Source organism: Prinia subflava, chromosome 15 (assembly GCF_021018805.1).
Source record: "Prinia subflava isolate CZ2003 ecotype Zambia chromosome 15, Cam_Psub_1.2, whole genome shotgun sequence".
Lineage (NCBI taxonomy): Eukaryota > Metazoa > Chordata > Aves > Passeriformes > Cisticolidae > Prinia > Prinia subflava.
Genome location: NC_086261.1, coordinates 901,201 through 923,030, shown reverse-complemented (window position 1 = coordinate 923,030; position 21,830 = coordinate 901,201). Strand labels below are relative to the sequence as shown.

Below are 21,830 nucleotides of genomic sequence, written 5' to 3'. Positions count from 1 at the left end.
CTCCCCTCTCCAGAGGCACATCCAGGCCCTGCTCTGACAGGGATGGAGCAATCCCTGAATTCCTGTCCTGGCAGGGATGGAGCAATCCCTGAATTCCTGCCCTGGCAGGATTGGAGCAGTCCCTGAATTCCTGTCCTGGCAGGGATGAAGCAATTCCTGAATCCCTGTTTTCTGTGGATGACCCAGGAAGAGCCAGCCCAGGCTGTGCCAAACCCACCTTTCCTGGCATTCCACAGGTGCCCCATTTATTCCCAAACCCCTCCATAGGAAACTTCCCAGAGCTCTGGACCCAGCTCCGGTTTCTCCCCCTCTCTGTTTATTTCCCGGGATTTTTAATGGCTTTTTCAGAGGCCTGTTCTGAGCCTGCAGCAATTCCAGAGCCGTGGGATGCAGCTCTGGGTGACTCATAAGGAATTTATGGAGCCTTGGCTCCAAGATTCCTCCGGCCAGACAGAGGCCCGGGCTCAGACTGGGAGCACTGGGAGGATGAGCAGCCCTGGGTGCTGGGGCGCCTGCATTCCCATGGGAAGCTCACGGGGAAGGAATTTCCCCCAGGCGAGGTCTGGTTATTCATTTTTCCCATCCGGGCAGTGATTCCCGTCTGGATTTGGGGCTGCTGTGACCCAGGCCTGGAGAGGAGGAGGAGAATTCCTGCTGGGATGGGGCTGCAGCGGGGCCTTGGAATCACGGATTGCTGGAAGATCCTGAGCTGTATTTAAATATATATAAAAAATAGAAACACATTTCTGATATAAAAGTATCTATTTTTCTATTTCTATATTTTTCTATCAAAGTTTTCCTATTTTCATATTTCTATTATAAAATTGTAAAAACATACTTTTACAAAAATATATTTATATAATATATTAATATACTATATTTTATATAGTATATATTTAGATATTTTATAATTATATATATATATTTATATATGTGCCTAATCACAGAATTATGGGATGGCCTGGCTGTTTTCTGCCAGGGATGCTCTGAAGGTTTTTCCTTCCTCCCACACCGGCCCGGGTGGGAAAGGAGCTGGGAACACCCAGGAATTGGGAAAAAAAAGGGGGAGACTCAGGGAACTGGGAACAAAAAGGGGAGACTCAGGGAACTGGGAGATGATCCCTTCCCTGTCCCAGCAGGGTGAGGGGAACCGGGAACCGAGGAATGCGGCAAAATGGGGGAGAAATTAATAATTATCCAAAGCTCATCGCTATCACTGCTCATCAAAACATTCCCCAAGTCCATCCCGGGCTCCTTTCTTCTCCCTGCCCGCAGTAAGTGCTTGAACATCCCTTTAAAAATTAAAGGAGGAGGGTTCTGGAAGAGATAAGGGATAATTGCCTGGCTTTGACTGCGGCATTGATGTGAAAATAGGATTGGAATTACTCACTCCGGTTGAAAGGTTAGTTGAAGGTTATTACAGGAAAATTGTTATTCATCCATTTATTTTTTTTTCTCCTGTGCCGCTGGATAGCCCCAAAGATTAAATCCGGGGAGCGCATAATGACCCATCAGGGCGGACAATGGTGGGAATAATCTCCAGAGGCTCCGGAGAGCCTTTCCTGAATAATTCATGGCTCGGAGCCCTCCCTCCCTCCCCGGCAGATTACACGGGAGTTTTCTTTGGGAAGGGATCATTTAAAGGGGCTTTAAAACCCACCGCGCTCTCGGACGGAAGTGGAATTACCGGCAGCATTCCCGAGGTTTGTTTATGCCTTCATAAATCTCCTTTCCCGCTGACCTCGGTGCCACGGGAACAAAACGCCGCGGGATAAAGGGAGCTTTGTTCCGGACGGGGCCGGAGCAGCTCCCGTGGGGCTTTTCCTGCTCCGGGCGGAGCCGGATCGGGGCTGTTCGGGCACCTGGGAGGAGAAATCCCCTCCCGAATCCCGCCGGGAATGATTTCCCTCTCCCCGGGAGGGGATTGATGGAGTTTCCCATCCCCGGGTCTCCCCAGGTCCCCTCCGGTCCCCGCCCTGCTGATCCAGGTTCCATCCCAGCTTCCCAGGAGAGCCCCGGGATGAGGAGGGAGCTCGGGCCACCCCTGGATCCTGCTGGAAATCCGGGAGCAGGGGTGGGATGCGGCTTCCCGGCCCTCCCGCTGCTCCTCCAGCCCCTAAACCCCGGCCTGGCTCCGGTGAATCCTCTGATTTCCTCTCCTGGAAGCACTGTTATGCTGTAAATCTGCTCGTTCGTTAAAAATCCCAGGATTTCTGGAGGTTCAGGGATGTGGGATACACACCCCTGGCATCCTGGGATCCCGGAAAATAATTGAAAAGATATCCTGGATAATAATTGATATTTACTAAACACTTAATCGTTATCAGATGGAAATTAAATCCTAATGAAACCTTCTCTGGGCTTTTCCAGCCGGGAGGAGGAGGAAGGATGGCATTGCTGCTGTGGGATGAGCAGGGAATCCTCTGGATTGGGAATCTGGAGGGGGTTTATCTTCATTTTGGAAAGGTTTATCTTCATTTTGGGCAGGTTTCCATCGATTCTGGGCAGAGTTTCTATCGATTTTGGGTGGATTTATCTTGATTTGGAGCTCGTCTTTAGCAGAAGTGGCTCCTCCAGGCCTGTCCTATCCCAGAATTAATGAGGAGGGATTTTCCCGGAGCAGGGACAGAGCTGCTCCTCCTCTCCAAGGGAGAAGGGATGTTAGAAATAATCCTGCAGTTTAAGGACGTGAGCGAGGACTTTTATGGATTTAACAGGAAGCTCCAACGTAATTTCCCACTAAAGCTTGTGTCAATAAATCATTTTTTAATTATAAGCTCCAATTATCAGCTAAGCTCAGCTTAATGATCTCTGGAGTGGTTCCTCCTTCACAGGCCCGGCGAGAACTTCTCCTCCTTCCTCTGGAGCTGCTGCTATTTTTTCCCAGCTCCTGGAAAATCCTCCCCCCGTGCCCGGGATCCGGGTGAAATCCAAGCCTCTCCTAAATCAGGGGCTGTCCAGAGGCGCATCCAAGGGCGCATCCAAAGGCTGTGGCTCAGTTCCACCCCTGGCTCAGGCCACGAGCCCGGGTTGATTTAGGGCCCTCCGGACGGGGTCACATTCCCAAGCGTGCCTGGGGCAGCTCAGGGGTGCTCAGGTGCCCTGTGGTTTTCCTGGGATTCGGGAATCCCCGGGAGCAGGGGCTGGATGAGTCCCAGCTCCTGGAGGCTCCTTGGGATCCAGCAGATCCCGCGTTCTGTGCTGCTCCTGTCGGTGCTCCCGGATCCACAGAGGGATCCTTCCCTTCTCCGCCGGGTCTGGGCTGGGATAGCAGTGGAGCTCTGGAGGAGGAGGTGGGAAAGGAGAGAAATGGCTCTGGAATGCTCCAGCCCCTTCGTCAATGTGGATGATTCCTGACAGGATTGGGCTGGGAATTGAGCTGGGAATTGAGCCGGGAACTGAGCTGGGAACTGAACTGGGAAGTAAGCTGAGAACTGAGCTGGGAACTGAGCCGGGAATTGAGCTGGGAACTGAGCCGGGATCTGAGCTGTGCTCCGTGGGCCCGCACCGACCCGTGCCTCGGGAAATCAGTCAGGTCTGCCGAAATCCCGGGATTTCCATGCGGGAACGGTGCCTCTGCTCAGGCTGGATCAGGCCCAGGAAGAGACAGATCCCAGGGCATGTCCGGGTGCTTCTCGGCCTCTGCTCCCGGTGCATCCAGCATGGATCCAGGGGTGCATCCAGCATGGATCTGAGTGTGCATCCAGAATGGATCTGAGTGTGCATCCAGCATGGATCTGAGTGTGCATCCAGAATGGATCTGAGTGTGCATCCAGCACGGATCCGGAGTGTCCATCCCACACGTGTACGCTCATTCCAATGGATGCATCCAACACACGTGTCCAGCACGTGCAGCCATGGGAATCCGGTGCGTATTCCCAGAGTTTGCATCCAACCTGTGTCCGACTGTTCATCCATGGGAATCCAATGCAAGGTCTCAGTGGATGTATCCAATGGATGCATCCAACGTGTTCATCCCACCTCCGTGTCCATCACCTGCATTCCCCCCATGTTCCAGCACAGAATCCAAGCCCTGCATCCCACGGGAGCGTGCCCCAGCATTCCCTCCTCATCCACAGGGAATCGCTGCCCTCCTGCCGTTCCCAACCTCCCTCCCACCTTTCCGTGCTCGGATTTCCTCCCTGGCCGCTCTGGAGAAGGATTTCCCACCCTCTGGCAGGGTCGTGCCAGGGGTAACGGGGTTCCAGCCGCTCCAGGATGGATGGGGCTGTTGGAGCAGAGCTTCCCTGCCATTTATCCTCTGGATTTCCCCCCAGTGGATTCATCCCCGCTGCTCCCGGGCCAGGAGACAACACAGATAGATTTTCTAGGATCCTTTCTTTTCCATTAAAAACATGGGATGGCGGCATTGACAGAGCCCCGGGTGTAAAAGGACAAGGAGAAATTTCCACACGGTTCCTCTGGCAGCTGGGAATTCCAGCCCCTGCCGCTTATCGACCTCTAATTGTTTCCAGTAGGAGCGGGAGACAGGAAGATCAATAGGGCTGGGGGAGAGTTAAAACCCTCCCGGTGCACTTAGCCGTGGTCAGGAGCCGCTGGAATCCATCTTCCCGGGAATTCCAGCTGTAATTGGGGCGCTGGGATTGCTCCGTGGGCTGGATTCGGTGCGGAGCGTCCGTGCCCTCCCCAGTCCCGCTCCCAGGGCTCGGAGCAGCCTCGCGGTTCTCCAGCCGCCAGGAGCCCCAAATTCGGGAGGAATTTTAGGGGAGCAGGAGGATTCTGGCAGCTGGAACTGCTCAGGAGAGAAGGGGTGGATGAGCTGAGTGAGGAGAGCGCTGACACACGGAAGAGGATGCGGGAATGACATCCTGGAGAGAGGCCTGGGGATGGGGCTGGATTTTCCCGCAGGGAGGCCGGGAATGCTCGGGGCGATATTGGGGTGGGGACCAGGTGGAGTCGGTCCCGTCCCGGCCACCGGCGATCCCCCGGGAGCTCCCCCGGGCGGTGCCGCAGGTGCCGGCGGCGCTCCCGGCTCCCGCTGGAAGCTCCCGGCTCCCTCTGGAAGCTCCCGGCGCTGCTGTCACCGGGAATCACGGCCCAGCCCTAATCTGTCATTAGCGCATTCAGCACTAATTGCTGGCAGGGTGCCACGCGCCTATTTTCCCGTTTTAACAAAACATTTATGCATGGAAGATTTAATGCCAGGTATCAAGCATATCATTGTAAATTTACCACTAATTAAGCCTAATTAAAATAATTAAATGGCTGCGGAGTCACAATGTGAATGAAAAATCACATTTCCTCTCGTGTGCTCGCCCCTCTCCTGGCTGGCCTCGCTCCGGATTCCCAAAACAAAAATGTTCCCATTTGGATGCGGGAAGAGAGGATTTCATCCCAACATAACGCTGGATCTCGGGGAGGCTCCTCAGTGCCAGGACCTCTGGAGATTTTCCTTTCCGGGAATGAAGGATGGACAATGTGACAAATCTGTTCCTCGAGCTTTTGCATATTCATCACTGCTCGGGTTTTTAATCAAAGCCACGGCCATGAACTATGGATGGGATGGGGATGGGATGGGATGGGATGGGATGGGATGGGATGGGATGGGATGGGATGGGATGGGATGGGATGGGATGGGATGGGATGGGGATGGGATGGGATGGGATGGGATGGGATGGGGATTGGGATTGGGATTGGGATGGAGATGTGGACGGGGTTGGGATGGGATGGGGATTGGGATGGGATCCAAGAGCTCCAGAGGATGCTCTGGGCAGAGGCTCCAGGGAATGCTGTGGCTGGAGATCCAGGAACTCCAGGGAATGCTCTTGGAAGGGCCTCCAGGAGAAACAGGAACTCTGGGGGATGCTCTGGCCAGGGGCTCCAGGAAATCCCGGGGATGCTCCGGGCAGGGATTCCAGGAACTCCAAGGGACGGAAGGAGGGAGGGAGGGAGGGAGGGAGGGAGGAGCCACCGCCGGGCCGGTCCCCGTTCCCCGCTGTCGCCGTCCCCTGTGTGGTCCCATCCGGGCTCACAATGGCCTCAAAGCCCCTTTGTGCTCCGCCTGCGGCCGCGCCGCGTTTTGGGCTCGGCTCATTCAAGGCCAGCCTGGCAAAGCTCCGATTAACCTTTGCTTTCCCAGGCACGGCCTCATTCTCCCTCGCGGCGGGGTCCCAGCACCCTCGGCCCGCCGTGGAGGGCCGGGAATGGCCGGGAAGGGGTCGGGAATGGGCGGGAATGGGCGGGAATGGGTTCGGGTCCCGGCAGATTGACCCCATCCCTGCTCCCTCTAACCCCAAATAAAGTCCCCACAGCTCCTGGGCAGGGGATGAGATCCGGACATTTACCGCTCCAGCAGGATCGGGATCTCCCGGGATACAGCGTGGCAGGGAGAGCCACAGGTTTGACCCTGGGACAGGTGAGGCAGACAGGACAGGTGGGACAGGCGGGACAGGCAGGACAGGCGGGACAGGTGGGACAGGTGGGACAGGTGGGACAGGTGGGACAGGTGGGACAGGCGGGACAGGCGGGACAGGTGGGACAGGTGACCTTTGGGGTTTGGGGACAGGCACTAACCTGCGTTCCAGGGGCTCCCCAAATGTGGGATTTCCTCTCTGTGCCCGCTGGGATGGCGGGAACGCCCCACGTGCCACCTGTTCCTCCTTCTGCGTGGGTCCCGAGCTGAGGGGACATTTCTGCTTTGTTACCCCAGGAAAGAACATCATCCTCCCACCGTGGTGTCATCGTCATCATCATCGTCATCATCGTCGTCATTGTCATCAACATCATCATCATCATCTGGCTGTGACATCATCATGACCCTGCTGTGACATCATCGTTATACTGCTGTGACATCATCATCATTATCCTGCCATGAAATCATCCTCCTGCTGTGACATCATCTTCTTACCGTGACATCACCCCAACATCCTGGCACCGTGACATCATCCTCCCATCATGACATCATCATCCTCCTGTCATGACATCATCATCCTCCCATGACATCATCTTGCTGTGACATCATCCTCCCACCATGACGTCATCCTACACCACATCCTCCTTCTGTGACATCTTTCTGCCATGACATCATCGCACCATGACGTCATCCTTCTGCCATGATGTAATACTCCCCACCATGACGTCATCCCTCTGTGACGTCATCCTCCTGCCATGACATCATCCTTGGTTTCCCATCCCCCGTTTTCTGGGAATCACATCCTTCCCTAAGGGACACCAGCACAGGAGTGCCCAGCTGTGCCCAGACGTGCCCAGGTGTGCCCAGGTGTGCCCAGACGTGCCCAGCTGTGCCCAGGTGTGCCCAGGTGTGCCCAGGTGTGCCCAGGTGTGCCCAGCTGTGCCCAGGAGTGCCCAGGTGTGCCCAGACGTGCCCAGGTGTGCCCAGCTGTGCCCAGCTGTGCCCAGCTGTGCCCAGGTGTGCCCAGGTGTGCCCAGACGTGCCCAGCTGTGCCCCCCTTTGTCCCCGCGCCCCCCGCGCAGCTCCAGCTGCTCCCCCCGGATCACACACCGGCTTTTTCCACGGATTACCTTTTTTATTTTTCTGGGAAATGACCCCTGCGGCATTCCCAGCTCCCTGGGCAAACGGAGCCGTTTGTCTCCGTGTTTGCTCATCTCTTCCCAAATATTTGCCTGCCAAGCGAGCGCCGTCTCCCGGGATGCGCTATTAATGGGATAATTAGGCAGCCGCTAATGAAAAGGATTCCTGGGAATTCTGGCAGGATTTGTTTTGGCATTTGGAGGCTGGAGTGCTCCAATCTACCTGAGAGTTAATTAGTTAATTAGTGCTGGTGGAACACACCTGGAAGAACAGGGCGGCCAATGAAGCCTCCGCTCTGTTTTCCAGGGGCCTGTGGGATGCGCTTTTCCCTGGGATATTTGGGAAGAAAACCAAATCCTCTTTCCTTCAGCTTTCCCCAGACTGGAGAGAGGGATTGGGATCTCCAGGAAAGGCTCAGACCCGGGGATTTGGGGTGTCCTGCTCCTTTCGGGGCTTCTCTGGTGTCACTTTGGGGCTTTGGCCGAGAGCAGCGGGAACGGCCGTGGATTTTCCGGATCTTTCCCGGTTATGTAACCTCTCCCTGGCTGCCGCTGGGCTCCGGGTGCCGCTGCTGGTGACAAACCCCGCGTGGGGCTGGCCCCGCGCTGATTAATTAGGAAATTACATTTATATAACCCCTAATCCCTGGCTGGGCCCGGGAATTACATCCAGATTAGCTCCGAGCCCGAGAAAACCCCGGGCTGGAACGGCTGCCCGGGCACACATCAGCAAATTGGACCAATCTGGGGGAAAACGGCCAAAATTCGGCTTTTTTGGGCTTTATTTCCCTTAATTCCCTCCTCCCACGGGGCCTGCGAGGGGTGAGAGCTCCGCGCAGCCGGGGCTGATCCCGGCTGAACGTGGCCTTCGGTTTTCCCAACAAAATTGCTTTTATCCTTCCCAACATGTGTTCCCAGGGATTACGGGGCTGTAATCCCGCACGGCTCAGCCGGGGCAGGGATTCGGGAGAGCTCCGGGAATGGAATCCCACCCCTGCCCTGGCTGGGCCGGGATTGGGAATCCTGGTTATGGAATTAGAAAGAACCTTAAGGGATAAAGGGAGGGATTGGAATTCCTGGGGGGATTTGGGGGGAGCCGGGCGGTCACAGCAGATCAGTTCCGAAGCGTTTGCCTGGATTTGGGGTTGTTTTTTTGGCGGGTTGGTTGGAAAATAGGCCACGGCTGGGATCCGGATCCGAGCATTACGAAGGGCGAATGTTCCCTGTAATTGTTGGGACAAATCCAGGAGGAAGCCTGGGGGCTTTGGGAATGCTCCATTAATGCACAAAGAGCCCTGAGTGGGTTCCCTGCTCCGAGGGAATTTGGGGATTGATCCAGCCTGGAAGGCACAGGGAGCCGGGAATATCCTTGGGAATGCCCATCAGGAGGGGTGAAACTCCTGGCAGATTTGGGATAGGCAGGAAAGCAGGGAAAGGGCTGAAATCCCAGGAATTCCCTCTGCTCCAGGGGGTTTGGGGTGATCCAGCGGGGCTGGAGCTGCACCCTCCCCATCCTGTCCTGGTGATGGGATCTGGCAGGAGCGGGATTCATTCCAGGCCTGGGAGAAGGAGGAGGAGAAGGAAGAGGAGGGGAAAGAGGAGGAGGAAGAGGAGGAGGAAGAGGAGGAAGAGGAGGAGGAAGAGGAGAAGGAAGAGGAGGAGGAAGAGGAGGAGGAAGAGGAGGAGGAAGAGGAGGAGGAGGAGGAAGAAAAGAAGGAAAAGGAAAAGGAAAAGGAAAAGGAAAAGGAAAAGGAAAAGGAAAAGGAAAAGGAAAAGGAAAAGGAAAAGGAAAAGGAAAAGGAAAAGGAAAAGGAAAAGGAAAAGGAAAAGGAAAAGGAAAAGGAAAAGGAAAAGGAAAAGGAAAAGGAAAAGGAAAAGGAAAAGGAAAAGGAAAAGGAAAAGGAAAAGGAAAAGGAAAAGGACTGACCAGGGCTCAGGGGGCTCAGCAGGATCTGGGACCAGCCCTGGTGGAGCAGGGATCTCCCCTCGGACCCCACAGAGGCCACGGGGACCCCGCGGGCCGGGCCCACCCAGCCCGGGGCTGCCCCGGGATCCATCTCCTCCCTCCCTCCCTGCAGGAAGCTCGGGGGAGGTTTTCCCTTTGTTTTCCTCTCCCTTTCCCGGGCCGCAGCCCCATGGAAGCCCCAGGGATTTATGGCCTCTCCAGTTTTATTGTTGATACAGATCTTTATCTGCCCCGGGCTCATAACTGACATTTAAATTACACTGCAAACAATGAATCAATATTTATGGATTAGCGCGCCCATGCGAGCTGGCCCGGGATTGTGGCTCCCGGCAAGCGGGACAACGAGGTCAAGGTCAAGGCTTGGATGGGGATGGGCACAGGCGGGGGCTGCCAGGCGGGCACTGAGCTCGGCCCCGGCCCCGCTCCCGCCTCCAGCCCCGGCCCTGGACCCCGAGGGTTCCCCCGTGCCTGGGAAATCCCGGGGGCAGCAGCCGGCCCCTCACACCTCCGGCTTTTCCAGCCCTGATTCCCTGGGGAAAGACCCCGAGCTCCTCGGAGGGGGATCAGCGGCTGGGAAATTCATCCTGGACCCTGAGAACCCAGAGCAGGCTGGATCAATCCTGCACCCCCTAAAAACCTCCTGGGCTGGAGCTGGGGTCATCCCTGCACCCCTTAAAAACCTCCTGGGCTGGAGCTGGGGTCATCCCTGCACCCCTTAAAAACCTCCTGGGCTGGAGCTGGGGTCATCCCTGCACCCCTTAAAAACTTCCCAGCTTGGATTTGGGATCTTCCCTGCATCCCTCAACCCCTTCCTGACGTTCACCTTCCAATGGGAGCTTGCTTCCTTTTCCTACCTGCAGTCAGGAGTCAAGCTGGCCCCAAACCCGAGATTTTTTAATAATTATTATTTCTTTTTTAGCTTTTCCCCGCCCTGTTCCTGTCTAATTCCAGCAGCAGCCCCGGGGATGCGGCGCTGGGGCCGTGCCCCGGTGATGGGCTGGAATCGAGGCTCACTGAGGCCTTCCCAGCCCAAATAATTCCCAAATTCTGCGATTTTAGCCACTCCTCACAGCGCCCGCTGCTCGCTGCTCTCACAATTCCCGGGGCGCTCCCGCCGGGATTTTCCAGTCCCTGCAGAGCCGCACCCCGAGCGCGAAATGGGGCGAAAAGGAGCGATTTGGGGGAATTTTTTTTTTTTTTTGGCGCTGTTTTTGAAGCCGCGTTTCTCCCCCCTCGTTAAAACCCAGCTGAAAACTCTCAGCGCCGAGCGAGCCGCGTTTATTTACATTATAATCGCCCCGAGCCCGCGAATTGTGTCAATTATTCTTTCCTCGGGGCGAGCCGAGGACTCTTTGTTCCTCGCTGGTTTACAAAAGTGAAATATAGGTGAGGTTTCGGACCTTTTAATCCCCCGATGTAATTACTGCTCCCCGCGGGCTCGGGGAGCTGCCGGGCCCAGATTAGACACACAAAGTCCCTGCTCTCCATCAAAGCCTTCCTTATCTGCCCGAGACAGCCCGACAACAAACCGGCCCCAAACCTCGCCGGCCGCGCTGTTTATTTGGCCAGGCCCGAAATAAATAAACGCGCCGCAGCCGAGCAGGCGCTTTTCCCCCGGGTGGGAATTTCCAGGAGCGTCCAGAGGGCCCGGGACCACAGTGGCGCTTTTGAAGTGCTTTTTTCCACTTTTTAGGAGCCCAAAACGAGGATGAAACTAAAACGACACGAAGAAATAATCCCCCATTCAGACCTGAAAGGATTATTCTAATTACTTTGATTATTAAAGATCAGACAGATTTTTTTTTTTACCCCTCCTCCTCCTCCTCTTTTTTTTTTTAGGTTTTTTTTTTCCCTCCCTGCCAACAGAAAAGTAAACCAAGGCCCGAAATCCAAATCCTCGCTGGGAATTGAGGAACGTCTTAAGTAAACAGCGGGAACAAACGGGGCAGTGTGAGGGTCCGGGGGGGCCCCTTTGTGCCGCTCAATGGGGGCCGAGCGCCCCCCGCGCCGGGGGCCGCGTCTCGCCCCTTTCTCATGCAAATCGCGGGGGGCTCGCCTTTATCCGCGCTCCGCGGTGCCGCCGCCAAGCTGCGCCCGCCTGAATGAACCGGGAATTCTGCCCTCGGTGGGATCGCCGCGGGTTCCTCCCCGCGCCGGGAGGGGCCGCGCAGATGGTGCCGCCGAGCCCCCCCCGGCCCCGCTCCCTTTCGGGGCCGCGATTCGTTTAAGGAGTCTGTTTGTTTCTGCTGATGAGGGCTGTTAATTTGCGCAGCGGTCTCATTAGGCCTAAACCACCAATTAATTCCTTTTGTTCTCATTAAACGGCCGATTCCGAAACATTTCGGCGGCCACAATGGATGGCTCCGAGCCGCTGGCAGCGCTCCGGCGGCCCCGGCGGCCTCCCCGAGAGCCCGGCACCGGCCCCGGGTACCTCAGCATCCCCGGAGCTTCCCCGGGTACCCCAAAATCATCCCCGGGTACCCCCAAAATCATCCCCAGCAGCCCCGGCACCGGCCCCAGCAGCCCAGAATCATCCCTGGGTACCCCAAAATCATCTCCAGTCACCCTGGTACTGGTCCCAGCAGTCCCAAATCTTCCCTGGGTACCCCAACGCCCACCCCAGCAGTGCCAGCATCTTCCCTGGGTACTCCACGTCCTACCCAGGTGCCCCAGCACGCTCCTGACAGCCCTGGCGTCCTCCCCTGGCACCGTCTCCAGCCCTGGCACCCTCCCCTGGAGCCCCAGCGCCAGCCCCTGGTGCCCTGGCACCCTCGCCAGGTGCCCTGACGCTGTCCCAAGACACTCCCTGGGTGTCCTGGTGTCTTTCCCAGGTACCCCAGCATCTCTTCTGGGTACCCCGGCACCTTCCCCAGCTGCTCCAGCATCCTTCCAACACCTCTGGCACTGTCCCTGGCAGCCCTGGCATCTTCCTTGGCAATCCTGGCTTCTCCCTTGGCAATCCTGGCATCCTCCCTGGCAGCCTTGGCATCTCCCTTGGCAGTCCTGGTATCCTCCTTGGCAATCCTGGCATCTCTGGCAGTCCTGGCATCTCCCTTGGCAGTCCTGGCATCTCCCTGGAGCACCCTGGGCCCGCGGGGGGTGTCCCTGCCCCTCAGGGGTGGCACTGGATGAGCTTTAAGGTCCCTCCCCACCCAACCCATGCTGGGATTCTGTGACAAACAAATCCCAGCCCTGTCCATGAGCCTGGAATCCTCCGGGAACGCTCCCAGCCCCTCCAACCCCGGAGTGGGGCGAGGGGTCCCTGCCTGTCCTGCCAGGCTGGAGCTGGGAATGGCTGGAGCAGGCTGGGATAATGTCCCTGTCCCCGGGGGAAAGGCGGGAAGGAGCCGCGTGGGGCCCTGCAGGGAGCCCTTCCCAAGGGTCACTGGGCCAGGGAATGGAGATGAACGGGAAATGCTCCGGGCTGGGGATGGCACTGCTGCTCCCTGCCCGTGGAGAACCCTCACTGTCCATGGAAACCCTCCTTGTCCATGGAAAACCCTTATGGTCCATGGAAAACCCTCATTGTCCATGGAAAACCTTCATTGTCCATGGAGAACCCTCATTGACCATGGAGAACCCTCACTGTCCATGGAAATCCCTCATTGTCCATGGAAAACCTTCCCTGCCCATGGAAATCCCTCCTTGACCATGGAAATCCCTTCTTGACCATGGAAAACCCTTCCTGTCCACAGAAAACCTTTCCTGTCCACGGAAAACCCTTCCTGCTGGTGTCCCTCTGTCCCCAGCAGCTCCTCCCTGATGGGGAGATCTGAGAATGGGGATTTGGGAATGTTTGGGGTGGGGACAGGCAGGGACTGGCTCGTCCCAGCCTGGAGCTCTCTGTCCCTGTGTGTCCGCACGTGTCCCCACGTGTCCCCACGCCCGGGATGGCTCTGGGGTCCTGGGGTCCCAGGTGAGGAACGGGAATGCTGCTGCTCCAGCTCCTGCTGCTCCAGCTCCTGCTGCCCCAGCCCCTGCCGCCCTTCTGGGAGATCCTTTCCTTCCCTTCCGAGCCTCGGGCGGGTTCTGGAAGCGTCCCTGGTGTCACCAGCTCCTCTGGTGCTCTGTGAATGCCATGAAAAATTTATAGTCCGGACAGAAAGGAAAAAGGGGAAAAAACAACAAAAAACCCAACCCGAAACAAAACAAACAACCCAGCCGGGCTGCTCTCGGCTGAGCCTCTCCATAAATTACCGGGATTTGCTTCCCAGGGTGGTCCTGGAGCGCGGATCCAAGGGGAGGATCCGGGTTAAGTGTGGGGAAAGGGGAAAGGGGAAAGGGGAAAGGGGAAAGGGGAAAGGGGAAAGGGGAAAGGGGAAGGGAAAAGGGGAAGGGAAAAGGGAGGTGCTGCAGGGAGCGGGGACAGATCCCTGCGGCCCCGGGGCTCCGGGCAGCTCCCGGCTCGGGAATTCCGGGCTGGGATGGCTCCCAGGGCCCTCCATTCGCATGCGGAGCTCGGGAACTCTCCAAGGGATTTTTGAGCTGCTTTTGGGGATTGTGGGGAGTCAGGGCAGGGGATGGAGCTGCAGAGGGATCCAGGGCAGGACCTGCGAGGCAGCACCGGGACGGGGCCGCTCCAAACCCTGGCTCTGAACATTCCAGAGATCCAGGGGCACTCGCAGCTGGTCTGGGAATTCCAGGCCAGCCCCATCCCAAAGATTCCTGCCCAATCTCCCATCCATACCTGTCCCCTGGCAGTGTGAGACATTCCCTGTGTCCTGTCCCTCCATCCCCTGTCCCCTGTCCCCTGGCACGGCCCCTGGCACCGGCTGTGCCCCCCAGGGGGGAGCTACCACTGCCCTCAGCCCTTCCACAGGAGCCAAAGGGGCCTGAAAAGAGGGAATTTCATGGAAAGGGAGCCCAAAACATCTGTGGGAGCAGCCCCGCTCCCACCCAGCCCAGCCCCTCCCGGGGTGAGCCCCAGGGAGGGCTCAGAGCCCCTGGCAGGGCCTGCAGGGGCTCCGAGAGAGCCGGGGAGGGACAGGGAGGGACAGGGGGGGACAGGGAGGGACAGGGAGGGACAGGGACGGACAGGGGGGTGCTCCCTGGGGCTCTCCCTTCCCTGCCAGCTCCCAGGGAACCTCTGCCCTCCAGCCCTCCTCCCTTCCCAAAGCCCTCCCCAAACCCGGACCCACCGACCCCGGGCTGCTCCCTCCCTCCGGCCCTCTGCTGCCGGTCTGGAATGTTCCCCGTGCCCCCGGAGCCGAGGGGACACAGCGGGGACGCGGTGCCAGCGAGTGCCACCGGCACCCCCGGAATGCCCCGAAAGTTCTGCCAGAGGACCCAAATCTCCCAGCTCCGGTGGAGCCCCGGCAGAGCTTTAATGCCATTTTAAATCTTTCCCGATTCCCACCGAGGCGCTGGGCCCGGGACAGCCCCGGGGGTGACACGGGCGCGCAGCGGGGACGCTCCGGGATCCCCGCGGGCTCCGGCTGCTCCTGCCCGTCCCGAGGATCGCTGTGCGCTCCCGGGTTCTGTCTGGGGCTGGATCTGGCTCGGCAGGGAAGTGTTGTGGGAGGTGTTGTGGAAAAGCCTCGGCTCCATCTGGGAGCTGTCAGGAAAAGGCTGAGCTCAGTCACACGTTGTTATGAATAGCAGCGTTTGAACCTTTAAAACCTGCGCTTTTTTTCCCTTCTCTTTTTATTCATTTCCTTTTTTTTTTTTTCTTTCCTCCTTTTTTAAAATATTTTTCTTCCCCCCCTGAGGTAAATTCCAGCTGGGATCAACACTCCCCAGGAATTCCCCTGGAGGAAGTTGGCCGTTCACCAACTCATCTTGTAAAAAAAAAAATAAAAAAAAGGGAAGAAATAATAATAATAATAATAAAAGATTCATTATTCCTGTTGAGCTGAGATGAAACAATTCCCTGGAATTAACGAGGCTCCTTTTGGCCAGCCGAGGTTCTGCTCCAATGAAAGTTTTTATTGTTACCCAGAAAAGCCAAAAATCCCTGGCTCTGCCGAGGGGTGAGGACGGGGCTGCGTTTGGGGCTCTCTTGGCCAAGAGGTGCCCCCAAACCCATCCCGATCATCCCAGAGTCCCCAAATCCTGCATGGGCTTTTCCAGACTGAAACCAGGGGTGCTCCGGGCTGAGCAGGGTGAGGGTGGCGGGTCCCACAGGGGGACACAGGAGGGGATTTTAGGGAAATCCAGCAAATACCGAGCAGGGCTGGCCATGGGACAGGAGCCTGGGGTGTCAGGGGACAGCCCTGGGGACAGCAGTGGCAATGGCAGGGACAGGAATCCCGGGAAAAGGGGGATTGGGGCGGGTGGATCACGGGATCCTGGGATGGTTTGTAGGAAGGGACATTGGCCGAGGGGCAGGGACACCTCCCACGTCCCGGGGTGCCCCAGCCCGGCCTGGCACTGCCAGGGCTCCGGGGCAGCTCTGGGAGCTCCAGCCCAGCCCCTCACACCCTCCCGGGAGCGATCCCTTCCCAAAATCCCACCCATCCCCGCCCTGTCCGCGGTGCCACCCGCCGCGGGCACCCTGTGCCAGCCCCAGGACGGATTTTTCCAAGCCCGGAGCTCGGCAGGGTTGGGATTTTTGCTGCTGGGCTGTTCGGCTTTCCTTGGCTCGGGCTGTCGATGTTTTATTTATTTTATTTTTTTTCCAGAGGGGATTAAGCCAAACGAGTTTTCCTCCGCTGCTGCCGCTCTCCCGCGGGCTCCGGGAGAGGAGCACGGTGAGAGCCGGGGGTCGGTGCCAGCCCCGGGAAGGGAACAAAGCGCGGGCAGGGGCCGCCCCTGGCCCGGCACAATGGCCCGGCACAATCGCTCATTAGAGCTCAATTACGGTAATTAAAGCTGCTGCGCTGCCGAGGCAGGGCCGCCGAAGGGAGCGGTGCCAGCGGAATTCACACGCGGCGGCGGCCGGGGGTGGCCCCGAGAGCCGACACCATCTGTCCCCAGCCCGGGGGTGGCACCTGGGAACCGGCTGGGATAACGGGATAACGGCATGGGATGACGAGATGGGATGGGATGGGATGGGACAATGGGATGGGACGGGATAACGGGATGGGATAGGATGGGATGGGATAACGGGATGGGATGGGATAATGGATTGGATGGGATGGGATAATGGGATGGGATGGGATAACGGAATGGGATGGGCAGCAGTTTGGAAGGGTTGGAAGCGCAGCTGGAGCCGCTCTGGTGCCCAAGGGGGTCTGGGGGTCCTTTCCCCTCCCCGGGCTCTCCCGATCTCCCAGCAAAGCATTCCTTGCAATCCCGGCCTTGTCCTGGTCCCCCGTGCCAGCCCCTGGCCGCATCCAGCCTCCAAGGCGCGGGAAGAGCCCTCCCGAGCGCTTCGGGCCCATCATCGGGCAGAGCTGCTACTGCCTTGCTTCCCTCCCATTCCCAGCTCGGGAATGCCACTGGGAACGCGGCTGCTCCATCCCCGGGGATTGGGAGCTGCCCGGTGCCGGTGCCGAGGCGCAGCCTGGGGTAGGATGCCCTGATCCCGGCCCTTGCCCTGATCCCAACCCTTGCCCTGATCCCAACCCTTGCCCTGATCCCCGGGGATGGATGCCCTGATCCCGGCCCTTGCCCTGATCCCCAAATCCCGGCGGGAGCGGCGCTGCCTTGGGGCCGGGGATGGCCCGGGGGGAGCGCAGCCCCCAGCACATCCCACGGGATGGGGGAGATGCCGAGGGCTGGGAACCCCTCCCATCAATCCCGGGCTCCATCGCAGCCCCAGCACCGCCCTCAGCTCCGGGGCCCTGGCAGGGCTGCCCGTGCCCCCCACCCTCCCTGCTCCTGCCTTTCCCCCCGCTCCGTGAAATCCCGTGGATCACAGGGGTTACAGACACTTGGCTTGCGGTTGAGCTTCAGTACATTGACTTTTTATTCTTTTTTTTTTTCTCTTTTTGGCCCTTTTTTACAAAAACCAGTGGTAGTTATTAACAGCTGTACAGGTTCTGCTACATACTTTGGTGTGAAGTGGAGAGCCCGGCTGCGGGAGGCTCCGCCGGCTCCGGAACGCGCAACTCCTGCGTTCCCATCCCGGAATTTCGGGGAGAACACCCAGGCAGAGCCGAGCTGCAGCCCTGGGAGCCCAGGGGACGCCAGCTGGGGGTGACCCCGCGGCCGGGGGACCCTGGGGACAGGGCAGAGCCCCCCAGCCCTTCCCAGCACACAGCGCCGCGGAGCCGGGAATGCCGTGCCCAGGGTCAGGGGCAGAGCTGCCCCCACAGATCCCAAAAACCGCCCCCAAAACAGCCCTGGGACAGCCCTGGGACAGCCCCGGAGCCCTCCAAGGCTCTGCTGGCCCCGGAGGTGTCGATCTGAGCCAAACCACCCTAAAATGCCTTTCCCTAAAAGCAGCTTTAGAGAACTTTCCCTTCCTTGGATCATCAGTGCCCTGAACCAATGCCAGCGTCCCACGGAGCCCCCCGCGCCTGGAACATTCCCTCAGCTCAGCCCAGAGCCCTCTCGTTCCGATGGAAACACAGGAATTCCCAGGAGAGAGCTCTCCTGCTCTCCCTGCTCCTATGGGAGCAGCCGGAGGGACGGGATGGATCCATCAGGGGGACAGGATGGATCCCTGGGAGGGACAGGATGGATCCCTGGGAGGGACAGGACGGGATGGATCCCTGGGAGGATCCAGCTCCTGGCAGGGCTGCAATTCCAGGTCCCACCTCTCCATCCTTTCCTCCTCTCCCAACCCTTCTCCCCTCAACCCTAAACTTTTTTTTTTTCCTTTTGGACCAGATCCAATTCACCAAAAATACTCCTTAAAAACGCTGTATAAAAATCCTCTGCCGTGTGCTACGATACAGGTGAGCACTTCTGCTACACAAATACTTTTATTTTCCCGTTAGGTCTTCGGGTTTTGTCTTTTTTTTTTTTTTGTTGGTTTTTTTTTTGTCCTTTTTGGAACCCTTTAGTACAAAAGGCCTGTGGGGGGAGGGAGTTGCTCCATAAAACCAGAAGACACAAGACCATAAAGCCCACAAGGACCACAAGCAGCCCCCCACCACACACAAACCCTACTGGTTAGTAAACTTTTCGCTTTTAAAAAAAAAAAAACTGTATTTTTTTTTTGTCTTTTTTTTTTTCCAAGGTTATCAATTCTAATTCTTTACTTTTCATTTGAATACAAAACACATAAGTTTGCTATTATCTTTCGTGGCTCCCTGAGCTGAATTTTCTAAGCTTTCTTTGAAATCACTCCTCATTTTGCTTCTGTCCGAAGACCAAGAAGGGCTTGCGTGGGCTTCCCCTTTTCTTCAAACATCCAAGCACAGAAAAAAAAAAAATAAAAAGGATAAATCCATAAATCCATCTATAAAAAAACAACCCCCAAGGTGATTGTGTTGATGTCCCGTCAGTAGCTGAGGATCCGAGCGATTCCCCACCATCACTAACACACGACGCACGACAGGAGGAACAACTTTTCACCAGTGGACATCTCTGCTCAGCCCGGATGGCAAAAGTCCCCACGGAATCTTCCGGAGGGAGGGAAGGAAAAAGGGAAAAAAAAAAAAAAATCCAACCAAAAAACCCCCAGAATAAAATTGCCACCACCAAAACCATCAGTGGAATACAATTACAGCAGACAAAAATACACAACTAAGTGTACTGGGAGGGTCCCCCCTTCCCACGCTATTTCCTAGTCCAGTATTTACATTTTTCACAAGTCTTATGCGGGATGCACAAAAAAAAATTAAAATGTCCCAATAAAAAAGGAGTCCTTTATAGTGCCACCAAAGCCAGATGGAAAGAACCGGAAAACCAAAAAAAAAAAAAAAAAAAAAAAAAATCAAAAGAAACCCCAAAACCTTAAAACCAAATAAAAATCCGTTTAGGGCTTCCATGTGTGCCAGAGTTGCAGATCTCCAAATAAATCCGAGGGCGGCGGAGCTGGGCCGGGCGCGGGGCCCCGCGGCGTTCCCGGAGCGTTCCCGGTGCTGGGAGGGCCAGGATCAGTAGATGACCTCATAGACCGTGGCCTTCTTGTCCCCAGAGCCCGTGACGATGTACTTGTCATCCGCTGAGATGTCACAGCTCAGCACGGACGAGGACTCCTTGGACTGGGGAAAGCAGGAGGGGAGAGAGCCCGTCAGGAACGGGGAGGAATCCCGGCAGGGATGGGGGGGAGATCCCAGCAGGAATGGGGGGAGATCCCGGCAGGAACAGGGGAGGAATCCCGTCAGGAATGGGGAGAGGAATCCCCTTAGGTTTGGGGGAGGAATCCCGGCAGGTTTGTGGAGAGAAAACCCATCAGACTGGGAGTAATTCCATCAGGTTTGGGGAGAAAAACCCACCAGGAATGGGGAGAGAACCCATTAGGTTCAGGGACAGAAATCCCGTCAGGAATGGGGAGAAATCCCGTCAGGAATGGGGAGAAATCCCGTCAGGAATGGGGAGAAATCCCGTCAGGAATGGGGAGAAATCCTGTCAGGAATGGGGAGAAATCCCGTCAGGCTGGGATTTCAGGATGTCCCAGCAGTCTCCATGCTGGGGGCACCCCCACACCCCGACACCGACCCGGCCATCCCAAGGGATCTCCCGTCCCTCCGGGATAATCCGGAATGAGAACATGGGAGGAGTCCCCAGCCCTGCCCTCCCCACGCTCTCCCACCTGGAAGATGCTGGCTCCGTAGGGCGTCCTCCAGGCATTGAGCAGGTTGTCCTTCCCAGTGCTCACAAACCACTTCCCTGCATCGGGAATTGGGGATCAGCAGCCGAACGCTGCCCGTGCCACCTCCCTGTCCCCACAGGCTGCCCGATCCCAGGGATTTGGGAGAAACGGGAAAACCTGGAGCTTCCCTGGGGAGCCCTGCCCAGCCCTGCCCGGCTGGGACAATCCAAGCGCTGCTTCCCACCTCCCGTGCCGCTGTTTGCAGCCACAGCCAGGATGGGGTGATGGGGATTAATCCACCACAGCCGGGATGGGATTGTGGGAATAACCACAGCCACAACTGGGATGGGATTATGGGGATAAACCCTGTCAAAACCAGGATGGGATTGTGGGAATAACCCCACCACAGCCGGGATGGGATTGTGGGAATAAACCCTGCCAAAATGAGGATGGTTTTCTGGGAATAATCCCTACCACAGACAGGATGGTTTTCTGGGAATAACCTCAGCCACAGCTGGGATTAGATTATGGAATTAACCCCACCACAGCCAGGATGGGGTTATGGGAATAAACCCTGCCAAAACCAGGATGGGGTTATGGGAATAACCCCACCACAGCCAGGAGGGGTTTATGGGGATAACCCCATCACAGCCAGGAGGGGTTATGGGGATAAACCCCAAGTGCAGCACCCATGGGATGGATCCTGCTGGAAATGTCCGTGCCCAGCCCCCGGTGCTGTGCTGAACACCGTCCCCTCCTGCAGGCCGTGGACATCCCTGTCTCCCAGCCCTGGAGGTGCCCATGGCCAGGCTGGACCGGGCTTGGAGCACCCTGGGACAGCGGGAGGTGTCCCAGTTTAAGGTTCCCTCCAACCCAACAATTCCATGATCCCCATCCATCAGTGAGGTGTCCTGCAGGGTGGTGAGGTGGTAGACACCCCAGAGATGAGCTTTAAGGTCTCTCCCAACCCAACCATTCCACGATTCCACAATCCCCATCCATGAACAAGGGGTCCCAGGGTGGGGGATCAGGTGGAAGATGCTCCAGAGATGAGCTTTAATGTCTCTCCCCACCCACCCATGCCACGATTCCCCCGTGCCCACCCCGCCAGCCCCGGCGGGAGCCGCTCACCGCAGTAGGCGAATTTGAGGGAGAGCACGCAGCTCTCGTGCAGGTGCAGCTGGTACTTGTCGGGCTTGGTGTGGTGCAGCACCTCCACGTTGCTGCTCTCCATGCCCACGGCCAGCCACTCGCCCGTGGGGCAGTACCCCAGGGAGAAGATCTGCGGGGACACGGGGGGATTGGTGGGGATCCCCAGGAGGGATCCTCAAGGTGCCTCCCAGCCCGACTGTTCCGTGACTGTGGCACTGCTGGAGCTGCTGGCCAGCCCCACACGGGTGGGGCAGGTGTGGAGGGGCAGACCCAAGGAGAGGCAGACCCGTGGGTTTGGATGGCTCCATCCCCAGGGATACCTCTGGGTGTCAGCCCTGGGGTCAGGCTGGTGTTTTGGGAGGCTGATCCCTGCTCCCTGCTCTCATCCCACCCACAGGGCACCCAGAGAACCCCGTCACATCCACAGGCACCCCACGAGAGGAGCTGCCTCCTCAACAGCAGCCTCACCCTGCAGGGACGGCAAAGAGGAGCTGGCACCAGACCCAGGGATCCCCGCGGCTCTGGCATTCCCGGGCCACACCGAATCCAGCGGGAACAGCCACGGGGAGCCCCCGGGGCCATTTCCCAGCAGAGGAGCCCCTCCCGCAGCCC

At 57.5% G+C, this 21,830-nt stretch overlaps 1 protein-coding gene across 7 annotated transcripts in view; it reads right to left on the bottom strand.

Annotated features, from left to right (window-relative positions):
* Positions 1 to 17,297: 17,297 nt before the first annotated feature.
* TLE3 (TLE family member 3, transcriptional corepressor) overlaps positions 17,298 to 21,830 on the bottom strand; it is a 29,920-nt gene continuing 25,387 nt past the window's right edge. For all 7 annotated transcript variants that reach the window (XM_063413032.1, XM_063413034.1, XM_063413033.1 and 4 more), the window contains 3 exons: positions 21,198 to 21,348; positions 20,067 to 20,143; positions 17,298 to 19,515 (listed from right to left, as the gene is read on the bottom strand). In XM_063413032.1, coding sequence (XP_063269102.1) covers positions 19,408 to 19,515; positions 20,067 to 20,143; positions 21,198 to 21,348 — 336 coding nt within the window. In that variant the 3' untranslated portion in view covers positions 17,298 to 19,407. The remainder of the gene's footprint in view (positions 19,516 to 20,066; positions 20,144 to 21,197; positions 21,349 to 21,830) is intronic.